We start from the raw sequence: 24,989 nt of genomic DNA on the forward strand, positions 1-24,989 counted from the left end.
ATTTTTAGAACTAAGCTTCACTTTTAAATTTTATTATTTCATCACCTATTTTATTATTTTTTATTATCATTTTTGTATTTATTATTTAACATGTAAATTCTATTATCTTATTTTTATTTGTTATTTAGTGCTAGTGTGTTTAAACAGTGTATAATAATAAGAAAAATAATAACAGAAAAAATGGCAATATTATTCCTCTTTCATCACAATAGTGGGAATCAATTACTCCAACTACAAACAAAGATAATGTGAACACACGCAAATACAGTCGACAGGCATATGGATAAAAATAGCTACATGACAACTACATTGTTCACCGTTTACTACCACCCCAAAAAAAAAACTTTGATTGTTCACCGATACCTGAGTGTTGCCGAAGGACACGTGTCAGTTAGTTAACGACTCTTGATGTGTCGTGTCGCTACTCTATTGGTCGAAGAGCGTTTATTGAAGTAGCCATACGTCATGAATAGAGCTGGATAGATGAGAGAGAAAATTATGGTGATTAAAAAAAGAGCAAGTTGGGTTAGAGTGAGATAATCGAGATTAACGATGAGGTTAATTTGTATGAGAAAGGTTCCAGACTCTTATATAATGGGGCGGTAGCTGAGCAAGGAAAAAACAAAGTGAGGCAGAGAGATATTCACCCAAAAAAAAAAAAAAAAGTTTCAGAGAAAGAAAAGAGCGTTGAGAGTTTCAGATCTGAGCGATTTGATCGTTGGTTTTCTTTGTTAATTCCCCTTCCCCCCCCCTCTGTAATACCCCGCTTCTCTGAATCCCTTTCTGTTAATCATCTGTCTTTCAGGTTTTCTGATTTTTGGGTTTGTTTTTCAAATTAACCAAAAGCAAAAGCAAACTTAGAAGGATTTCTCGAAAGCCAGGTGTTTTCAGAATCGAGATCCAGGCTTTTTATTTTTTATTTTTAGACCTTCTCGATTTCCCGTTTTCTTCTGGTAATTTTGTTTTGTTTTGTTTTGTGTAGTTTTGTTTTTTTTCCCCCCCTTAATTTGGAACTGGCTTGGAGGATTATTTTTTCTCCCTCAAGGTTAGAGAAGAGGTTAATTATTTTGAAAAACCTCTTTTAGGGAAAATTTTTTTTCGTAATTTTTCGTTTTCTACCCAGTACCTGTTTCTTGGATTTTGGTAAGAATCAGGACAATATCTCTCTATTTTCTCTCTGTTTTGATTTTGTTATTTTAGTGACTGGCAAAGAAATGGCAGCTACAATGGATTTCTACAGTAGCAGACCTCTTCAATCAGAGCTAATGGAAGCACTTGAACCTTTTATGAGAAGTGCTTCTCCTTCTTCATCAACAATAACTACCTTATCTCCTTCTTCTTCTTCACCTTCTCCCCCTTCAACTTCTTCTCCTTCCTACAACTATTTCTCTTTCTCCCCCTCTATCCAAGCCCAAGCCCAGACTGGTTATGGTTGCTCAACATCGACGGCCCAAATGTTTTCCGACGGGTTTTCGAACCAAGCCCTCTTGGGTTTCGAGCAGCAACCAGGCTCAATCGGGCTGAACCAACTAACGCCATCCCAGATCCACCAGATCCAGGCCCAGATCTGCCAGATCCAAGCCCAAACCCAACCCAACCTTGCTTACCCAACCCACAACCACCACCAGCAGCAACTTCACAGCCTGAGCTTCCTGGGCCCGAGGCCGGTCCCGATGAAGCAAGTGGGCTCGCCGCCGAAGCCAACGAAGCTCTACAGAGGGGTCCGGCAACGGCATTGGGGGAAATGGGTCGCGGAGATCCGTTTGCCCAAGAACCGGACCCGGCTCTGGCTGGGGACTTTCGACACTGCCGAGGAAGCCGCGCTGGCCTACGACCGAGCCGCGTACAAGCTCCGCGGCGACTTCGCGAGGCTGAACTTCCCTCACCTGCGGCACCACGGCTCCTCCATCGGCGGCGGTGAGTTCGGCGACTACAAGCCGCTCCACTCCTCCGTCGACGCCAAGCTCCAGGCCATTTGCGAGAGCCTGGCCGAGTCGCAGTCGCAGCAGAAGCAGGGAGTTAAGAAGAAGCCGCCGGCGAAGAGGTCCTCGTCGGCCAAGCAGGAAGTCCATGAGCCGAAGGTGGAGATCTCGCCCTCGCCGCCGTCGCCGGTCGTGACGACGGAGAGCGACGGCTCCGCGGGGTCTTCGCCGTTGTCGGATCTGACCTTCCCCGATATCGTCGAGTCACCTTGGGATTGCAACAACGGTGGTCTGGAAAGCAATTACTTGTTGGAGAAGTATCCATCGGAGATTGATTGGGCTTCTATTTTAGCTTAATTTGCTGTTGCTTGTTGTTAATGTTATATTTTTGTAGCTTTGTTCAAAATTAGTGTCAGATAATATGTAATTTCGGTCTTAGTGTTGGCTGCTGCGATGAAATTTTAGCAGTTGCAGAGCCAAATTTAGGTTGTTTTTTTTTATATTTTATAGGTCAGTGAATTGGGACTATTTTTAATTAAATATGTTAATATTGATGTAAAATCTCGGCCATGGTCAGCTGGTTTTTTTCTTGCGTAGACCATGGGAGACTGATAAAGGCTTTTGTTTAGTTTAGTTTATTATATGTTTCTCTTGTTGGGTATGTGTTGTAATTCAATTTTTACTCCTCATTAATGCAATGCATGTATGTTGTAGGAACTTATTTCAGTTTCTGTATCGCAAAACTATTCTGTTCGTTATGGTTTTTTTTTTTTTGGACATTCTCCAAGAATACGTTAACATACGGCGGATTAAGGGATTAAGTTTTCTGTCCTTGGATCTATATAATTTATATAAAACTAAGTAAAAATAAAAAAATAATATTACAATATTACGTGAAAATAAAAAATACGTTAAAGTACGCAGATTAAACTGTGGAAAAAATTTCAGAAATTTTTTTTGTCAGATTTATAGAAAATTACGTAAAAATAAAATAAATACACATACATATGTTTTACGGTTTTTACTGACCTGCTGACATATCAGAATTTATTTATTTATTTTCGTTTATGAATGAAATTGTTTCAACTAACGCCCAACTTTCATAATTTCATTGGTTGAATTTGGGGTTTAGATTTGTGAAGATGAGAGTCACAAACATGGCATGTGTGGTGCATGGCCAATGCTACTTGCAATTAGACTGTTACCCATGTGAAGCTGATACAGCCTTTTATTTTATTTTGTTTTTAGTGTTATTTTTTTTAATGGGGGGCTAGAAAGTTTGTTTGGCTGCTTCTACGAACATCACGAGACGAGGGGGGCTATCCGTTTCATGGATTCAACCAAAGGCGTCTAAAGGATCGGCAATAGCTTGTTTGATTAGTGTATTCGTGTCATGATTTAAATTATAATTCGTGATTTATTATAATATTTTTTTTATAAAAAATATACATAAATTAAGAATAATTCTAAATCACGATTCTAAATCTATAAAGTAAACATCCACTAAGCATTGTGGCCATCACAATTCAAGGTACATACGTACGACTAGCTGTTTAGTTTATGAATTTAAATCAATAATTTTAATTCTAAATTTAAATTTTGTAAAAAAATCTATTAGTGAGATTTTTTTAATTTAATTTTTTTAAGAGTAAAATTAGAATTACGGGTTCACTAAACGGATCGAAAGAAAGTTTGAAGGAGAAAAATGACTCGAGGGATTGCGAGTTTGTTTCTTTTCTTAGGATTCGAGATTCAAAAGATGAATTCTTACTTGAGAGGTAATAAACAAATAAATTGCAAAGCTTGCGTTTATGTTGAATTAACGAGAAGTGCAAATAATCAAGAATAGAAAAAAAGAGGAAAATCAATATACAATTTCTACTCCTTTGCAAGGTCTATTTCTCCTTCTTTGGAAGGTCTTTGTACGTGATAAAAAAGATTCTCTCCACTCACGGGGTGCAACAGCATATCATTGATATTCACGTTTTGCCTGTGTGGCTTTTGGGCTAAGAAATCGTTGATTCAAAGCTGGATTTTGGGTACATCTTAGCTGAATTTTGGTCTTACCATGGCCCTAGTAATCCTATTGATCTTATTCATAAGATTCTTTGATGATAATTCTATATAATTCGGTAGCATATAACTTTAAATATTGTGTTGTAATATGTATGATAATTTGACGGATATGATGATAATTTGTGTATTCTGAAAGAACTTTAACTATTTATTATTTTTAATTATTTTTATAAATACTCTTTAAACTTTGTAATTTGTTTCAAAGTATAATTCAATACAGCCCGTGATTTATAAAAATCATTTAAAATGTTTTCTCCATCCACTTTCGTCTATTATTTTAATAAATTTTATTGATGTGATATGTGTTAAAAATTAATTAATGACATTAAATAAACATTTGTTGAGGCATGCTTAAAAATTAATTAAAATCATTAAATTCTAATTAAATAGACAAAATAATTGCTCCTAAAAGAGATAAAAACAAAAATATTAAAAAAAATTACAAAATCATTTATTTCAAAACCCAAATCTTCTCTCTTCGTTGATGGTCAAACATTGAGCTGGAACCGGCAGATTTAGCCCGACGCAACTACGGTGACGGTGGTTGGCGGGCTTGGAGGTGGTTGTTCGCAAGGGGGAGGCACGTTGGACGGGGAGCTTGCGTGGTGGGCGAGATCGAGGAGGGGTGGGTGGCGGGCTTGGAGGTGGTTGTTCGCAAGGGGGAGGCACGGCGCGGCACGTTGGACGGGGAGCTTGCGTGGTGGGCGAGATCGAGGAGGGGTGGTTCGTGTAGTATCGTGAAGGGCGACGGGTCAGTCGACCTGGCTTGCGTGGCGGAGATCTTCGGGGTTGGCGAGATCCGACGGTGACCAAATTTGCTTGCAAATTAACACCAGAGGGGGGTTGCATCATAGCTGCCTTAACAAATGGTGTGGGGACTCTGAGGCAAACAACAACATTTTAAGACATGGATATAGATAGAGTCTGGGAAGGATGGAGGAATTGGTTCTCGTGGGTTCCATTCCTTTGCTTGAATCTATGTTTCAATGAATGAGAAATAAGATTGAAAACGAGAAATTCCTCTTTCGAGTTCTTCAAAAGAAGAAATACAAATATCAAAAGGAAATCTCTCGTTCGACTGTTCTTGCATTTTGCAAGTATTAATCCATCATTTCCATGTTGTTTACCCCTATCCTTGGCAAGGAGACAAAAAACCAGCCATTAAAGGCTTTATTTTTTTCCCCTTTCGTTTTGGGTTCATTTTTTTCTATATATATAAATATATATTTTTATAAAAGGCTAAATCAATACACTCCCAAATATAGTTGAAAAAGGGGAAAAAAGTTGACATTCTGAGATCATAATCAGATCTGGATTTCGATCTCCAATTCTAGCGACCCAAGGACATATTCAAGATACAGTACAAGGTTTCTCTTTCCAAACCTATTGCTTTCTATTTAGGATGTGGGTGTTGTACACTTGCTTCAATTTTATTTTGATTTTGTAATTTCAATCTTTCAATTAGTGGAAATATCAAAATAAAAATATCAGATGGAAATAGAGAAGTTGAAAATGTAGAAGAGAGACGAAGGAAGAAGAAAAGAAAGCTAATCTGGTGCTACCCATTCCACAAACTCTCCTTTAATCTGGGGGCCCACATTGAATCTAACAATTCCTAGCCGTCAGACGGAACAAAATCGTTAAAGTATATCCAGGGCCCGTTCACTTCACTAATTCGAGTTTGTAATTCGAGTTAAGATATGATTTTGTGTGAGAACTTTTTACTGTAGTAAAAAAGTTAGATGTGACTATATCTGAGAGCTTTTTACTGTAATAAAACTCAAATTCTAAACTCAAATCGGTAAAATGAACGGGGTGCCAGTATTGTAGCATTTTTCATTTTTTAATACCTAAACATCTTTATAGATAAATCTCTGTACATTTTATCGATTCGAGTTTTATTATAATAAAAAATTATTAAAAATAATCACATCTAATTTTTTTATTACAATAAAAAACTTTCATATAACGTCACATCTCAACTCAAATTAAAAACTCAAATTAACGAACTAAACGGGTCATAAATTAGAGTTTAACACTTGCAATTCAAGTTTAATAGTAAGCCACATTATCAATTATGTCAAGAGTATACACGGAAGTGGACGGAAAAAGTTATTTGATCTATCTTTTATAAATCAAGAGTGTTTTGAATTATCTTAAAAAATTAGATGGTACTTTAAAATAAAGTATATATTTTAGAGAGTATTAATAAAAATAATCTTTTTACTTTTTGAAATGGTGTGAAAAGGACTTTATAAAGAGAAAGGATGAATTGCAACGAGCGAAAGATTATCACTTGGATTAGAAAAAAAAAAAAAGATTATCATTTGAAGTGCGCGATGCGGTGTGTGTGATATTATGAGACTATTTAGTTTACTGATTTAAATTTTTAATTTGAATTGAGATGTAATTTATATAAGAGTTTTTTACTGTCGTAAAAAAATTAAATACGACTGTTTTTAAAATTTTTTTACTAATTCTAAATTTAAATTGATAAAATAAATAGAGTGTACAATTAGTTCAATGAATCTGCCTACAAGAGCGAACTTTAAAAAAAAAAAAATTATTTTCCTAAAATTCGGTAATAACAATGTCGGCCAAAGAGATTACCGCGCGAATTTCCACACTTCTTTCTTTCTTACAGTAATGTGCGAAACCCAACAAGTTAAATTAAGGTAAAAAAGTACGTCCACCCAAAAATAAAAAAATAAAAAACCAACAAAAAGTCCGTGAACTATCAAACGCCAGTTAGTTTACCACAGCGGTCGATTTTCTTAAAAAAGTTAAAAGTAGAGATAAGTGAACATAGAAGCTAACTATTGGCTTATTAACATCTAGTCTTATCTTGTTTGAAACAGCTTTAAGAGCAATTAGTAAAGATGATTAACAATTTGCTACTTTTTCCTCTTTTTTTTTTTCAGGAAAACAAATACTTTTTTAGTTTTACTTTTAAAATAAAAAGAACGCAATATGGTGGATATTGATTACTGTTGTTTTACGGTCTTATCTATAAATGTCTATATTATAATATATATATATATATATATATATATATATAACTATACACTCAAGAATCAGAAGATATATATAAGCTAGGTAATAGAAAACTATATATATAATCATTTAGACAATGTCCCAGTAAGAAAATTTTATGTTTCTGTCATTTTCACATAATTAATTTAATTTTGGATAAGTTCAAAATGTTTGATCGAAATCTTTTTTTTTTTTTGGCTGTACAATAGATTTTTTTAGGATTATTATTAATGGTGTCACTCAATTTTAAGGTTATTTTCTATTTAGCTCTTATTTTACTCTTTAAATTTTAAAATATTTTCAATTAACTTCTTTTTTTTTTGTAATTTTTATTAAAAATAAATACAAAAAAAGTGAATAATGCAGTCACATAGTCTTTCTGTTTAAATTTCTATTAAAAATAAACATATAAAAATCACATGATCACATTTAATCTCATCCATTTCCGTTTAATTTTAACAAAAATTCTTAAAAAAAAAAAACTTAAATGGAACAAATTTAATGTTCAGATAGCAAAATATTTGTTTAAAAAATTATAGAGATCAAGTGAAAATAACTTAAAGTTTGAGGTGTACCAAGAAAATTAGTCGTTTTGGGATGAAATGGTCCCTCAGTATTTACAATTTAGATAGAGATTATCGCTTGACGATGCAAGCGGGTTATTTTCCATTAATTGATGAGACGTAAAGCAATCTCCTATTGCCGCCTAACTAGCAAGTTGATCAAGAAATCATGATGTTTGTAGAAACTCCTATTAAGGTGTGAAAAAAGAATCCGAATTTTGCTTTCTTAGCTATAAATGAAATAAATCACATGCACGAAGGAAGATAACAATCTTTTTCAATGATGTATGTGTGGACTGTATTTGCAACCATTTGCTGCCTCTTTTTTTTTTTTTTTTTTTTTTTTTAAAAAAAAGGAAAAAAAGTAGGGATTAAACGAATACAGACTCCATGCATCATCACAAAAATTTTTGGGGAATATAATTTTAATTGTAATCTTTAGATGCTCGAATTTAAGCTTCACTTTTGAGCAAGTAAATTGAGAGGTTCCCACTAATTACAAAAGAAAGGTAAAGGATGATACAATTACAAGTTGCACTAAAAAATAAAAATAAAATAAAAATCTGTGGTTCAAATTTTTGTGGTAGACAGAGAGGACATACTGGTGTTCCACGTGAAATATAACTAAAAAATGTATTCAGCGTGCGGCATATGCTGTGATTCGAAGTTAGGTAAAAAGAGAAATCTTAGTATAACTTTTTATGTCATTTTTTGTATTTATATTTAACACGTAAGTTTTATTATCTCATTTTTTATTTAAATAATAATGAAAAATTTACGTGTTAAATAATAAATATAGAGATAATAAAAATAGTGATACTAATATTTTTATTGTTCGAAAGAATCTACGGAGAGAAATAAAAGTTTTATGAGGTCATTTCTCACTACTATCTCTCTTTAAGTTTTCATTGACTCTTTCCTAATGTCCCCTAGGGTATAAAAATTCCTATATTTTTATTTATTCTAAAAAACCGACCACCTTGTAAACTAATTCCAGTTTCTTTCCTTTAGCTCGTTCATAAAAATCAAACAAGCAAACGATGTGAGAACAGGAGCAAGAGTGGACGTAAAAAGCCTGAAAATTATTAACGATTATTGTTATTATCATTATTATTGTTATTATTACAAATAAAAAATCTCAAGCAAGAATGACAGAAGGTACGTACTCCTGTATTTAGAGCTGACAATCCGGGTAACAATATGATGACACGATTCAAAATTCGCACAAAATTAGCGGATTTAGGTTTGTTATAAATGAGTTTGGGTCATAATCAGGTTGACACGATTAATAAATATGTTGGGTTAGGGTTGACCTCCTAACACGAATTGACACGATTAACTATATGTGTCCTCTGCAATATAATGATATGTCATATAACATAAATATAAATAATGTGAATTTTAATATTTGTAGGTAAAATTCATTTATTTTTCTTAAAAGAAAAGATAAATTGACTAATAAACATGTTAAACATGTTTTGACTGTGTTAAATAAATTATTATTATATTAATTATTTATTCAATATATTAATTTAAACGAGTTATATGAGTTGACACGATTAACATGATTAATAAATGAGTCGTATTTGGGTTGATATTTTTAACACGTTTAATAAACATGTCGTGTTTGAGTTAATATTTTCTGACACGATTAATAAACAGATTAACACGAACACAACCCACTAACATAAATTACCACCCTTACCCGTACTCTAGCGTAACCATTTTGCGAATCTGCATCTCTTCAGACTGCAGATAATTTTCTTTCTGCAAGACATGGAAAATACCTTTCTAGCTTCTCCTATATTTTCTTTTATTAAAACAGAACAATTAATAATATTCATAACTGACGCTAATATGGCGAACTCTATGATGTTTATCAACTAAACTTGAAAGTGAGAAAATAAACAATAAGCGAGTAATAAACCTTAACATAAATATGTTTTAAAATAACCTGGAATCTTTCTGATTTTAATCTTCAGTAAGTTTCTCCAGTAAGACAAAAAATAAAAAATAAAAAAAAATAAAGTACTAATAATTTTTTATTTTTCAACCGTCAGATTTATATTAAAAATTATCTATTTTTGTATATTATTTAAGTCTCATTAAATTTTAACCAGATTTATTGATTAAAAAACCGATCTATTAGTAGGAAGACCTACTGAGAAACTCCTTAATCTTTAATCTCCTAACCTGTTTACCATCAGCTTATATCTAAACCGACAATGGGCCGATAACTTGTTCTGCAAGTTTGTAATCCAATCTTCTACCAGGGAAAAAAAAAGGTTTCTAATCCAACCACAAGGAGAAAGTAGAAAAATTAATTTCTGTCGGATAATTTCGATGGTATCCCAAAAAATGGACAAATTTTCAGCAACAAAAGGCGAAAAACCCTTCTCTAACTTTCGAACATGTATTTCACATTAGCAGTGAAGTGAACGAAATAAAAAAAAAAGGTTTCTAATCCAACCACAAGGAGAAAGTAGAAAAACTAATTTCTGTCGGATAATTTCGATGGTATCCCAAAAAATGGACAAATTTTCAGCAACAAAAGGCGAAAAACCCGTCTCTAACTTTCGAACATGTATTTCACATTAGCAGTGAAGTGAACGAAATGACAACATTTTAGACACTTGTGGACCGTAGATCAATAACTCAACCTAATTCAATGATCAAGTAGATGTCATGACAAAATTTTAGTTTTGCGATCTGCCCGCCATCACATTTGTCCCTTGATTGATTCTGTTCAGAAAGCCACAGAAGGGCAAACCAACTAATTCAGCAGCAATACGCGCAAACAGAATCAATCAGCTAAATTTACCGATTTCCATCTTCTTCTTGATTGCTCTCTGACCATGGTATATAAAAGAATCTAGTATACCAGAGACGGTGAAAACACCTGAACAAAACAGTCAACAAGTAAAATATCATTTGGGAATGCAGATTAGTTTAGTTGCACCAAATTTAGACATCAAAGACATGGCAGAGAAAAACAAAGACAACTATTTGAATAAACTAGCTTTGCAACCTCGACATGTAATAGTTGATAAGAATGCTGTAACAGTTTGCGTAATCTGGAAAAAAAGCAAAAGGGACAAAAATGGGGAGGAAGGACAGATAAGCTCAAAAGTGTAGGGTTCAAATGAAAGTCGGTCAGATAATTAACGTATAAACAGTTGGATTACAAGTTTAGCCATGGTTCAGCAAGCCTTACAGATAAGAACATGCATCTGAAATGCATATATGCATATGAAATTTCATACCAAAGCAGGAAAAATTTCACAAAACATATAACTTAATCATGCATAATAAATAAGTGAAAATTAAAATGGTAATTGAACCTACTCCAGCCTAAAGATTTAACAAAAATGCCAGGGAGATGGGTAGGTCTGTATAGTAATTAGCAATTACCTCCGACTATAGCGCATACGTTCGTGAGGAAGTGTAAGAATGAAATATGCTCCTCCGTGAAAGTTACCTGCAACATGCAAATCAATTACACATGCAACCAAATCAGAAGATACCTATCCCAGAAAATCTGGAAAATACTATAAAATAAACTGCTCCGGGTAAAAAAAAAACACAACATATATATACATATTTTTGAGTTCACGCAAAACCAACCTTGATCGGAGAAAGGTCATAAAAGAAAAATACTCCAGGAAGAAACTGAAGGTTGCCTAGTTCTGAATTCCTAAAATGTTCAGTTACCGAGAACTGCAGAATGCATTGGCCAAGTGTTATATTCCACTCTATACATACTAAATAAGTAATCGAATATTTCTATATAGAGAGAGATCTGAACCTGATTTGACTGGATAGTGTGTCCACTCACATCTGTGTAAACAGTAGGTACGACCTGGAAAATTTGAATAGCAATTAGCAATGTTTGTTAAAATCTGAGAGCTAGTAGCTTTTACAATTATTTCAAAATGTACTGCATCTTTTCACGTTTATGCTGCCTAAGGGTATCTTTTTGTCTCATGACTCCAGAAGACCGACCTTGATAAAATATTGATACATCCCACTAGGAGTTTCTTGCGTCCACTTCACACTAAAAGCAAAAAAGAGAACAAAGAAGCACATGTCATCACTAAATGAAAGAAATTAAGTTCCTTATAGGAGAATGGATGGCTGACTAGTCATTGCAATAAAATGAAAGACAGAAAAACACTGCAATAAAGTGAAGGATAGAAGGACAAACCCATCAAGAGGATTCACAACACCAGGAAAATAGTCTCCAAAAGCCAACCTGTTGATCTTGTGACTTATCTGTGTGTCATACGCCAAAAGTTAATTTCATCACACAAAGCAAGAATGGAGATTATTGTACAACATTCATAATACCATCAGCGTATGGAAAGGACATAGGTTTATTTGTAGTGCAAGACATACAATTCTATCAAAAACAATAAGCTCACGCACGTGAAGAGGACAATGAATTCCAGGAATCATAGCTTACATTGAAACTATCCTTCTGAAATGTCAAAAGGTCATGGACGTGAACATTTGATTGGTGAAAGCTTTTCCCAGGTGCAAAATGAAAATTCCCGGCCACCTTATTAACTTCCAAGAACCCATATATATTACACCCTTCACCTTCTTCATCTTTAATTCTTTGTAGAAAACCTTCTCTTTTGCACTGAATGCAAATATAACATCAGAAAATTATTAAGCTGTTTCCAATACATTGTAAGTAAATTACAGCAAAGGAACAAACAGTCAACATGCAAAAGTTAGCAAATTAAGGGAGGAAAATGGTTAAACAATGCAACTAGACATTTAAAAAGAGAGGTTTATAGGAGATCTTGCAACTCTGATCGACAACTTAAACGTGCTATGCTGTGCTATTAGAAATAAACAATAAAAATTTCCTCTTTTCCTGATAGCCAGTAGCGCTCAAGTTTTCACTGTCACAGACCTGGTCAATCGAGTCCGGATTTGACAATGCCCATCCTTTTTTCCTGTATGCTTCGCGGACTTCTTCACAATTATTGCAGCAATCCTCATCTGACTGCAGCAGTAAAAAAGAACAGAGAAAAAGTAAGCAAAATGGAAATAGAACACCATTACTAAATAAGTAAAGGAGGAATACCTTTCAGTAGTTCATAACGAAATTACTAGCCCTAGACGCAGAATGACCATAGATAGGCTAAAAGAAAAATTGAAAGTACCTAATTCAAAAAAAAAAAAAACAAAAAAAAACAAAAAAAAGAAAAAACAAAAACAAAACAAAACTTTTTAGGCGATCAACTGATTTTAACTTTGTAATTGTATGTTGCATGTTGTAAATCCTACAAAAAAAATACAAACTTACAATAACTAGAGGTTAACAGAGCTCAAAGTAATTAAGTTTATACTACAGCCCCAAAAAGATAACAGGTTAATTAATATGTACTCTGTACAGTTCAGTGTTTCCCTATCGTACTATCAAGTGTATATGAAACTTCGCAGTTCATAGTCCATAATGATAACATGGTCTGAGAATGAAAAGCATACCGCTTCTGCACCATAGCAGGAACCACAGTATGTCTCATTGTGCTCAAGCCTGCCACCATGTCTCTGTAAAGGCTTCTCAATCTGTGTCAAAAAGAAACAAAATTAGCTATATGAAAGACGGAGTATCAGCCCAAAGAGAAGTTATCTCAATTCCATTTGGTAGAAACTCAAACCTATGAACAAAAGGGAACAAACGTCTACACAACATTTTCTCGTAGACTTGAGAGGAAAAAAATAAATAAACCACTGAAGTCTAGACAATATAATTAAAAAAAAAAATCCGTAAATCAACATATTTGGTATGCAGATATAATCGGTTCGGAAAAGGAAAAGTTGGTTGACGAGTTTAACTTCAAGCAATAGAATACTACCTTGGGTGCACCGATTCCCTCTTGCCTGGTTTCTATCACGTTGCCATGAGAATCTAATCTCTTCTTGATTATGTCATGTTTCTGCAAGTTGGATAACATGAAAAATGAATACAAGTCATACTTTCAAAGCATAGCGTCACAAGTTATGAAGCAAAACACAAACTTGTTTAAGTTGTAAAATGTAATGAGAGACAGAGAAAGAAAGCTAATTATGAATGCTCTAATTTAAAACCTTTTCTTAACAACAACAACAACGACAATACAAATAATAATAAAAGTGACATGATATGAAAATAATAATAATAATAAAATAAATCTCCTCAAGATACATACCACATCCAGATGTTGCTCTCCACTAATGTCCATTGCATCAAGACTGAGTATGGAACAAGGAAGTGCAGGGAAGGTGACATCAAACTGCACTTTCAGACGGAAAAAAGAACATGGATTGATTAGTTTAAGTAATTAAGTCAATAGTTAGTGTATCACAGGACATCGTAATATGCTAAATAATTGATTTCAAGGACCAGAAAAGATTTCCGGCATGGTCTAATCGAGTCACTAGACTTATAAATAAGGTTAATAACAAAACCTAGTCTCTCAGAAGCGATCAGAAATCTATAAACGCGACTAGTCATGCTAGAGTTCCCTAAGAATGTTAATATGAAAACCTAGAATCTGACATAGATATCTGATCTCAGAAAACTAAAAAAGAGAATTACATTGATACGCAAGGTTTCTCCTCTTGAAGTATCTACCACAAGCTGTGTTTCAGTAACTGCATGTAGATACAACCCTGAACCCAAATACAAACATAAGTTGATTAAACAAAAAGACATAATTAAGACTTTATAAGCTAACAAAAAAGAGCAAAAACAAATATTTCACCACTGTACTTCAGAATGAAACTTGGATAGAAAGAAATAGAACATTCTATATCGTATCGTCACAGCATCAGAAGTACCGTGTACCTCTTACCGCATAAAGATATCTCCATAGACAATGCATTGATCATAATACGTACCCAAAATACACAATGGGTTGAATTAACTATTCGACTTGTGAAAACGTAAGTCATTGACAAAACTATAACAATGTACAAAACATCCATTGCCAATTTTCCACTGCCTCCAAAAAAAAAAAAAAAAAAAGAGCAAAACAACTAGAATCGAAAAATTGTCATAGCCACAGGCTAATATAGTTAGTCCAACCGGATTCAACACCTTGCCAACTGAATCATAAGCCATTTCTCGAAAACGAAATTGAATTCCATACAGACAATCACAGGCGATAAGAAACCCTAGCTCTAAATAAGCAGATCAAATTTGAGGAAACTTCCTAGGCCGATCAACAGATCACAAATTACAAAAAAGAATGTGAAACAACGCCATCAACAATAGGCGGAAGAGAGAAAAGAGAAGCGTACGGAGCTCGGAGAGGAAGAGCAAGAGCATGACAATGGAGGAGGCGAGGGTGATAACGCCGCCGGAGAGCGTTCGGCTGTAGAAATCCTCATTGATTTTTGGGTAAGCGTCCAAATTCCGAAGCTTGCTCATTACATTTTCCATTCTGCAACGGATTTCTCGGAAAAGAGAAAATTTTCTTCTCTTTTTCCTTCGGTTCTGCGATCGAAAAGCCTAACAGTATTTATCTACGAAATTAGCGGATAATTTAAAGGAAATATTATATAATTTAGAAAAGGAACAAACAATCCACGACGACTCTGAGTAGAAATTCAAACGCCCCGTTGACGATCGAACGAGGAGAGAGAGAGAGAGAAGATTTTCTTCTGATCGGGGAAGGGAATTCTATTAACAGGGCGTTTTTGCAGAAATTTCGAGATTTTCAGAGCAAACAAATGTTAGGGCCTGCTTTTCTTATTTCTATTTTTTTTTTTCCTTTTTTTTGGTGTGTGAAATATTTTTCTTCTTTATTCGAGCAGAAAAGGAAATATTAATTTTCTTTTTGCTGTGAATTTTCATTTATCAGAAGCACCGAGGCTCAGGCGATTGCCGCGGAATACTTTTGCCACCTTTTCTTCCTACGGTATTTTTGGCTCCCTTTTTCTACTTATTATTAGATCTTATTCATTTTACATATTAAAATTTTTAATTTAAATTGAGATATAATATTTTTTAAGAATTTTTAATTATAATAAAAAAAATTAGATGTCATTTTTACGAATTTTTAATTATAAAAATTTAAAATTAAAAACTTAAATTAGTGAAATGAATGAGATTTAAATCATTTTCTTCTGTGGTTTTTACTAGTTGTCATTGGTGTCCAATTTGCCACCTATTGCAGGGAAAAAAAAAGAAAATGAAGGCCATATAGAATTACAGGTACATATGCAATATAAGAATTGTGAAATAGTAAGTGAAGGCCGCATAAATAAATTGATGTTTTGTATATGAATTATGTTATAGTGTAAATACATGATTTTGGTTTTGTTACGGTGTTGTTTTTTTTTTAAAACATTTGATTCTAGAACTTAAAAAAAATCCATATACCAAACGGTAATGTTTAAGCATGGATAAATTTCACAACAAATTACTTAAAAAATTTCACAACAAATTACTTAAAAAAAAATCGTTTAGGCCCCATTTAGTTTTAGAAACTTGAAAACATAATTTTGATTTTGCTCTCTCATAAAAAAAGTTCTCGTTAATTGGTTGTCTCATAAAATTTGAATTTAAAATCGAAATCACTTATTTGAACGTGTGAACTAAACGAGACATTATTGGACTTAGATCGACAAGATGAACTTTACCAGCATGATATATTATTTTTCAAACAGAAAATGAGTAGTAGATTCAAAGTGTCAAACAGTAAATACAGAAAATAAAAAGAAATTGACTGAAAACTGACGCTAACAAAAAAAAACCTTGTAGAAAATGCTACACTTAACCAAAATGTGCATTTTTTGTCGAAGCTTTCAAAACAGTAAGCGAGATTGGCATTTCTTATGTGCGTGGATAATTATCTTGATCATTATGCAATTTCATAACAGTTTAACAAATTGTGATATGATTAAGAGCGAGTGTTTATCCCTTTTCCTTTTCATGCTTATAAATCCTCAACTTTTTGGACTAACAACACTTCATTCAAAGGTTATTTGAATTAAAACCAGAACGCCATCTATATATAAGAAATGGCTTGGCCATTTCCTATTCCCGGAAAAACCGGAATTTCGACCAAAACGGTGACGTCGAAATCCCACCCCCCATTCCTTTTTTTTTTTTTTTTTTTAAGTCTTTCCTTTTATTTTTTTTCTCCGTTTTTTGCCTTAAAATTTATTTTTTCTTCATTTTGGTCCTTTATATCCTTTTTATTTAAAATTTTCCCCATTCTTTTTTATAAGTCTTTCCTTTTATTATTTTTCTGTTTTTTTACCTTAAAATTTATTTTATCTTCATTTTGATCTTTTTTATCTATTTTTTAAAAAATTTTCCCAAAAATTTATTTCTTTTTCGTTTTGGTTTATTTTGTACTAAAATTTATTTATTTTTTCACGTTTGTCCTTTTTGGCTTTTTTTTTTATCCTGAAACTTTAATTTTTTCGTTTGGGTTCTTTTTACCCTAAAACTTATTTATTTCTTTATTTTAATCATTCTTTAACTCTTTTTTTTTATTTTTGTCCTGTGATTTTATTTTATTTTTTGTTTGGTTTCTTTTGCCTTAAAATTTATTTATTTCTTCATAAGGTTTCTTTTTCCTTATCAAAATTTCTAATCCTAATTGTCTTTTCCTTGTCATAAGGTTTTTTTTTCCCTTGTCCAATTTTTTAATCTTAATTTTTAATGGATGTCACGTCAACAATCTGTTAAAGTTATAGACACAATCAGATGGAGGGAACGTTTTGAACTGTTTTATATATACCATGGAGAGTTTTAAATTGTTTTAAAAAATTAGAAGGTATTTTGAAACATGATACATACTTTCCCAGGACATTTATAAAAATAATTTCAGAAAGAAACCCCTTATGGATATTTTAGCAGGCACAACCTTTTGAAAAAAAAAAAAAAAAAAAAACCCTTATGACAAGGAAAAGGCAATTAGGATTAAAAAATTGTGCACGCTTTTGATTGCCAAGGAAAGGTAATAAGTGTAAAGGGGCACTTTAGTTGGTTGATTCCGCTTCTTGATCAAGATTTGGTTCCAAATTTTCTTCCCAAATGCAAATAATGAAGTTTTTGGATCTGGATTAAAAAAAATTTTAAAAAAGCTAATTAACAGTCGGTTAAGATATATATATATATATTTATATAATTCTCTTTATCTGCATCATTGATCATATGGCTAACTGACCATGCAAATTGAGTCATTTCATATACGGCGAAAATCCATGATTGTGCAAATCACAATTGATTGTGCCGTGGATATCTCAAGGCGACTTTAAAAGAAGAACATTTTTTTCATGGCCATGGGACTTTTTACACGGAATTATTCTTCGAAAAAGAAAGAAGATATAAAATAAAGAGTGAATCATCATAGAAAAAAGAGGAGGAAAAAAAAACCATGTAAGCAGTTCTGCATACTAGACCTGTAATGGTGTATTGGGCTTCACAATCCATCAACGATATTAAAAAAAAAAAAAAGAATAAAAGAAGAAGAATGAGAGAGGGAGGGAAAAAAAAGCAGATATTTTAATTTTTATCTTGTTCGTTTAAGAAAAAGTTGAATCCCAGTTCTCAGAAACCTGTGTGCCAGAATACTTTGAATAATTTTGATGCTGAAAAACCAGCAGCAAGCAAAAATATTCCCCCAAATATTTGTTTTGTTTCTTTCTTGATCTTCTTCTGCATGCGTACTCGGCCATTTAGAAATCTTTTATGAGAGGCTGTCCTTTCGCCACCAAAGACAACTTGAGGATTTAATAACTCTTCGGAATTTTGGAGGAACCTGAAATTTTCCAAAGCTCTGATTTTGCCTTTTTTTTTTTTTTTTCTTTTTTCTTTTTGGTTTTAATTTGTAATTCTTTTTTTCTTTGTTGTAATAAATAATAAGCACGTGGAACAAAGATATGAAAACTTTATATGGAATACATTTGGCACTTTATCTTTTACTCGTCAATCTTGTCATCTACTTGTGGGAATAGATCTAATCACAACATGCGCAGCCTTGAGGGCTAAATCATATTATAGTTTAGCTTTATTTGTATTATGTTGGATGGGGACTTTGAATTTTGATTCCTCTAAATGGGACTTGAAAAGAATCTAGAAAAAATTGTTCAAGGGTACAATGATATTGTCCAATTTCTAATACTATAGTCACAAATGTGAAAGACTTTCCGTGAATGTGAATCATCTTGACCCGAACTTTATTCTAAAATGTTTTTAAATTTTCTTACACTAATAAATTTTTTTTCATTATTCGAAAATAATGGAGAAGAATGGAAAATGGGGTTTATCTTTTGTGTCATGCGATGACTCGTTTTATTTTACTCACGGATCAAATTTTCGTTACTCTCAATCATGAGACCGTGGTGGTGAAAAAGATAGAGAGAAATTATATTGGAGTGGGGGAAGAGCACCGAAGAAAAAACGTATGGGAAAGGCAATAAAAATATATTTAATGTGTGGGGATAAAGAAAGTTCCAAAAAGGTTTTCAAGTGTTTGTCAGTTTCATCGGTTCTCTTTTTCATATGTTGCCAAAGAACACCCCGCGGAATTCTTATTTACTATGATGTGAGTGTTTTGTTTTTTTAATCTAATACTGTAATACGATTGGAATGTATACCACGTTGGAAAATTTTCTCAAGTTTTGGATAGAACCACGTTTTAACTTGTAATATGTAAGGAGTAAAATAACATTAAAGCGTAATTAGATTTCTTAATGCAGTACCAAAATCAATGTTCAAATGTCCAATTTTGGCGTTTAGGTAGTAAAACTATTTTCGATGTAGTGCTATTTTTTGTTTTATTAAGTATGTTAGACTTGACATTTCACACAAGTATGTTGGCTGGTTTGTTAATATATTGATTTAATAGTTATAATATTGTCATTTTGAAATATTTAAAAAGTTAAAAGTTTACTGTCATAAGTTACAAAACTTAATAATTATGACAAAAAAGTAGATAAATTGTTTCAATAGCTCTATGTAGTGAAGTACAAAAATAAAATAAAATAAAATACAGTGTTTTCATACTTTATATGATATTTACATTAAAGATGATCTTACTCTTGTTTCATTTGATTTTGGGATCAAACAATTTACAGACGAGAGAGGGATAAAAAGGGGTCCGCAAGTTGGAGTTTAACGAGCTTCATATATAAGATTTGTCTTTGATCCTTAACAACTTGTACTATATTATAAAATGTGGAAGTAGCAGGTGACATTTATTAAACAATAACTAATGATGTAACTTAGTCTATGATAGATAAATTTATTGTTGTTGTACTTTTATAAAGTCATATTTACATAAAGTAAATCTCATAGTACACCTTATACTTTTACATGTTACATATATGATTCATTTTCTCTGTGTAAATATATATGAGTGTAATTTTAATGGTTAATTCATTATTTATCAATCGACAATAAGATATTAACCCGACGATTGTAATTAATTGAATAGTTGATTAAAAAAATTATGACAATTAATGAAATTTGATTCTTATCACGCTATGCCATCAAATTTTTATATTTAATGATGGTAACCATGGATGAAAACGTAACCATTAAAAACTCCTATATATATATATATATTAGGATAAATCTCATTAGTACCCTTGAACTTTGAGGTCCTTCCTTTTTTACCCTCTAAACGTTCAAAACTCTTACTTGCCATTTGAACTTTGAATTTGTCCCATTTAAACACTTTTATAAGGATTTTTGTTAAAATCATACAAAAAAGAGAGGATAAAATGTGATCATGTGGTTTTTATCAATTTATTTTTAACAGATATCTGAATAAAAAGACTACGTGACTATATAATTATTTTTTCTTTTATCTGTTTTTAACATAAATTATAACAGAAGAGGCTAAGTAAGAACAATTCAAAATTCAAGAGGTAAAGTGAGAGTTTTTAAAATTTAAAAGTAAATAACTCTATAATTCAGGAGAACAAAAGATGATAATGGTATGTATTATAGTATATGTTCATTGGTAGGTATAGAGTTTAGTGCTGGAAAAGGGTCTCCTGTCCTTTTGCTTTGGCAAGGGCCCAAAGGAGGGTTTTTCTGACCCTTTACATTGGAAGAGGAGCATTTGCATAGCTTGTAGCAAACCGGAGGTGCAATTTACTAGTGGCTAGAATGATTATTATTATTTTGATTAAAAAAGAGTAATCTATGATGGTGTCATGAGTCATCAACGTTTCGGATAGGGCAAAATTGACTAATATACGAACAGAAACAGAGTTGCCGATATCCATTTTTAATTGTCCCATAAAAAGGAAGATTTCCTAATAAAAAACTAGATAATCATATTCACCGACAATAGGGCGTCCAAATCTTCAAAACCATCTAATGGAAAAACCCCATAATCTCATGAAACTTCTAGTAGTGCATCGTAGGTATTGGAAACCTAGAAGCACTACTATAGCTACTGCTCTGCTGCTAGATTCTTTAAGCCTTTTAAGGCATCCGGGGGGGCCAAAATGGGTTTTGCTCAATAATTGTTCTAGAGTTTAGTACTTGTGTCTCAATGACTTGTGCATCAAAACATTACCGGAGCAAGACCAAGAAAGCATCAAAACGTTAGACCGAGTAGTTAAGCAAAGTCAATGTCGCCTTATCCAAAGCCTCGAGGAATCTATAGTCCCTAAATTCTTGTATCATTTTCTGTCTCATTAATCAAACATTTACACCTCATTTCAAACTAAATCTAGAAATTAAGAAAGCTTTCTCAAATACAAAATTAAATGAGATAACATATTTTTTTAATAGGTGAACATGGTAAGGGGATGACAACTTAAAAACAATAGATCTTCACTTTTCTATTCCTCTGCATGGCGGTTCCCATAATATGTTTGAAATAAGGTTGTTGGTACTTGAACTCTTTTAATTTGATGCTCTCAACCTTAAATTTTATTTTTTAGGTAATTTAAACCTTAAACTATCTTAATTTGACACTTTCAACCCTAAACTTTATTTTTAGCAATTTAAACCTTAAACTCTCGCAATTTGGCACCTTCAACCCCGATTTTTATTTTTTGAAAATGGTTTATTATTTTCAACTTTTTATTGTAATTAGTATATTACATAATTCATATATTAATTATTACTTATTTATTTAATAATATATTATTTGTTATTCCATTATCAATATATTATATAACCAATTTTTACCAATTAATTTTAACTAAATAACTAATTACTATTTATTTTATATTTTTATTTTATTAATAAATTACAAATTTACTAATAAGAAACTAATTACTATTTATTACTTATCGTGATTTGCATATCGTTTTCGTGCCTTGAAAGGTATAAAGAAACATTATTAAAAACAACCAAAAAACCCTCTCACCAAAAAATAAATATTAGTTTTTTGTTATTAAATTTGTAATTTTATTAACAAAAATAGAAAATAAATATTAATGAGTTATTTAATTAAAATTAATTGACAAAAATTGGTTATTAATAACAAATAATATATTATTAAATAAATAAGTAATAATTGATATATAAATTATATAATATACTAATTATAATAAAAAGTTGAAAATAATAAACCATTTCCAAAAAATAACCAAAAAATAAAAAAACAGGGTTAAAAGTGCCAAATTAAAATAGTTTAAAGTTTAAATTTTCAAAAAAATAAAGTTTAAAATTAAAAGTGTCAAATTGAAAGAGTTCAGAGGGATATAGTAACAATAACTCTTTGAAATATTAGGAGAAATAAATACTTTTGTTTAAGATGCAACATGATTTTCCGGTAGAAAGACCAAACTATGCCCGTCTTCCAAGTTTGGACAATGATATATACGTAGTATTATCATTTTTCATTTTAAGACAAAAAGTAAAGTTGAATTTGATATGTAGACTTTTCATTTGGTTTTCCTTGTAGCAAAGTAGAGAAATCCATATCATAGTAGCATCAAGATCAAGATTAGAATTAGAAAATTCTAGACTATACTAAGAGATCAATACCTTTATAGTTGTGTTTTGGCGGTGCCTGCCGGTTATCCACGTGTAGCTTGGGATATATTATTTCTATTTTCTCAACTATATATACACACACACACATATATATATATATATATGTATATATTCTCTATCAATGGTGTATCCTGCAATTAGAGTGTTATTAATAAACTTTCATAACCCACTTATATGATATAGTTGATATTGTATCACAAAAATCCACGGGTTATAGGTTATAATATATCCCTTTGTTGATAGTACTGCGAGGCACTCAATTCTGCTTTGGACCATATACTAGTTAGTGCCTATGGCACTAACAAACATAAACATCAATGGGATTTTGGGATCTTTTTAACAAAATAAAAAAATGGAATCAATTTGTTATCTTAACCTAACTCATTGAAGATACTTCAAAGAATTGTAATAATTATGTTCTTAGGATGTTCCCATTCGTTTTAAGTACACTTAGATTGATTTTGTAGATTAAACAATTGAAAAGAAGAAACACTAAAAAAGAGAAGACTTGCTAGGAGAAATTGATTTTGTAGATTAAACAATTGAAGAGAAGAAACACTCAAAAAGAGAAGACTTGGTAGGAGAAATCTCTCCCCCATCAAGGAAATAGGGGGAACTAGAGCCATGATTAGAAGCTTTAACAAAAGGGACCTATAATTATGCTTATAACCACCAAATGAAAATTGACAATGATAGTGAGGGGAGAAATCTTCTCAAGAATGCGTTGTACTTTATTTTAGCACCTTATCTAATATCTATGCCCTCCAAGTTGAAGATAACTCAACCTACACTATATGGAGAATATTTCAACGTCATGACGTTTTTACTTTGAACATTCTTTTGTATGTTTCGACGGGAAAAGGAAAAGTTTGGAAAAACTAAAGAACGTGAATGAACCATAACTAGTTCCATACGTTGAAGTAGAAGGGTAAAGCCAAATTTATTGGGATTAAACCTATCCACTAAAGTCTTTTAAGTGTTAAACTACAAAGTATAGCAAAAAAATGAGAAAACCAACTCGTTTGGTTTAGAGATTTAAACAGAGATTTTGAACAAAAATTTAAATTCTTATGCGAAAAATAACCGACAAAAATGATTGATTTGTAATTCAAATCTATAAAACTAGTGAGAGCTTAGAAAAACTTGATCAGCTTTTTTATCTACTATAAGTTCTAAACGCCCACTTTGCAATATTTTAAAACGCATAAAGATCTAGAGCACCAAAAATAAAAATAAAAATGGAAAAGGGAATATCCAGATTATAGGATGGTGGTGGTGGTGGTGGTGGTGGGGGATAGGGGTATTAGAGATCATTGGCCAGTTGGGGGTGGTGGGCAAATAAATCATTAAGTGGGCTTAGCACTAAGGGCATGATTTGTGGGCCCATATATGTCACATCACAGAAAAGTTAAAAAAAAGTGGCCCATGTTGTGCAGCGTCTGGTTTTTTCCTCCTCCAGTGGGGGCCCATATAGGAAAACAGAAAGCCATTTCGGTCTCTTCGTTTTGGTGGCAGTTTTTTCGGTTGGTTTCTTCTTTTTACCTATTTTTATACTACTGCAAGATTGCCCTTTCCATTTTGGGACAAATCGTCAAGTGGCCGACCTTAAACTCTAACAAACTATCAGAGACTCCCAGCAATTATATGGGCAGAGTTTGGTTGTTCTTGACTCTTGAGAAGGTTATGAATTTCTTCTAATCATTCACCCCAAAAGTTGCCCAATTATAATCAATTTGTTTATATATTAAAAGAGAGAGAGAGACAATAATTAATTAATTATATTACCACTAGAATTGCAATAGTATTTTTCAGGAAACTTGGGGGAACACAATTATTTCCTCCTTGGCAGATATGAAATTGACATTTTTCTTCAAAATGGGATAATGTAATATTTACTCGAATCTATATTCATGTATGTCTCAATCATAGCTATGATCTCTCGATAAGAATTTTACTTAGCTACACTTAAGGATTTCGAATCAATATCTTCACGACATTTGGTGCCTTGATCGAATATGTTACAAATAAATAAAAGGTGCAAATTTATTAGCCAAACCCAATATTCTATAAGGAATATTTATGCAAACCACTTTCGGTATATATTGGTCATTGACTCATTGATACGTACTTTTATGCCTCAAGAATTAAAGAACCTTCTTCTTTTTTCGTATTATTACTCCTTAAGATTTCATTTCCAAACTGCTGATTAGAAGATTGAAGCCATAAAATTATGATTTGAAATAAAGAACGGTAACAGGTGAAATTTTCCATTGAATTTATGAGGAAAGAGATTTTGCTTTTGCAATCCAATCTTTCTGGTCCACGATCAACACTTTATTCTCTCTAAAAAGTCCCTGGGAGGGCCTCCAGAATTTCCACATCCATATATTTGATACCATAATATTTTTTCGTCCAGAG

The 24,989-nt window shown here is 32.2% G+C and overlaps 2 protein-coding genes across 2 annotated transcripts; one reads left to right on the forward strand and one right to left on the reverse strand.

Moving 5' to 3' along the window:
* The first annotated feature begins 628 nt into the window (after nt 1-628).
* On the forward strand, nt 629-2,643 carry LOC21404406 (ethylene-responsive transcription factor RAP2-4). The gene has a single exon (XM_010107593.2). The coding sequence runs from the start codon at nt 1,215-1,217 to the stop codon at nt 2,277-2,279; it is 1,065 nt and encodes a 354-aa protein (XP_010105895.1). The 5' UTR covers nt 629-1,214; the 3' UTR covers nt 2,280-2,643.
* A 7,448-nt stretch (nt 2,644-10,091) lies between these two features.
* LOC21404408 (endoplasmic reticulum-Golgi intermediate compartment protein 3) lies at nt 10,092-15,395 on the reverse strand. The gene is made up of 14 exons (XM_010107595.2): nt 15,174-15,395; nt 14,891-15,086; nt 14,187-14,260; nt 13,798-13,881; nt 13,465-13,545; nt 13,094-13,174; nt 12,516-12,608; nt 12,057-12,236; nt 11,799-11,866; nt 11,597-11,648; nt 11,400-11,453; nt 11,219-11,311; nt 11,006-11,072; nt 10,092-10,493 (listed from the first exon to the last, which is right to left on the reverse strand). Exons 2-14 carry the CDS (start codon nt 15,030-15,032, stop codon nt 10,402-10,404), a joined length of 1,161 nt encoding a protein of 386 aa, XP_010105897.1. The 5' UTR covers nt 15,033-15,086; nt 15,174-15,395; the 3' UTR covers nt 10,092-10,401.
* Between the last annotated feature and the right edge of the window lie 9,594 nt (nt 15,396-24,989).

This window comes from Morus notabilis, unplaced genomic scaffold, assembly GCF_000414095.1.
Source record: "Morus notabilis unplaced genomic scaffold, ASM41409v2 Scaffold206, whole genome shotgun sequence".
Classification (NCBI taxonomy): Eukaryota; Viridiplantae; Streptophyta; class Magnoliopsida; order Rosales; family Moraceae; genus Morus; species Morus notabilis.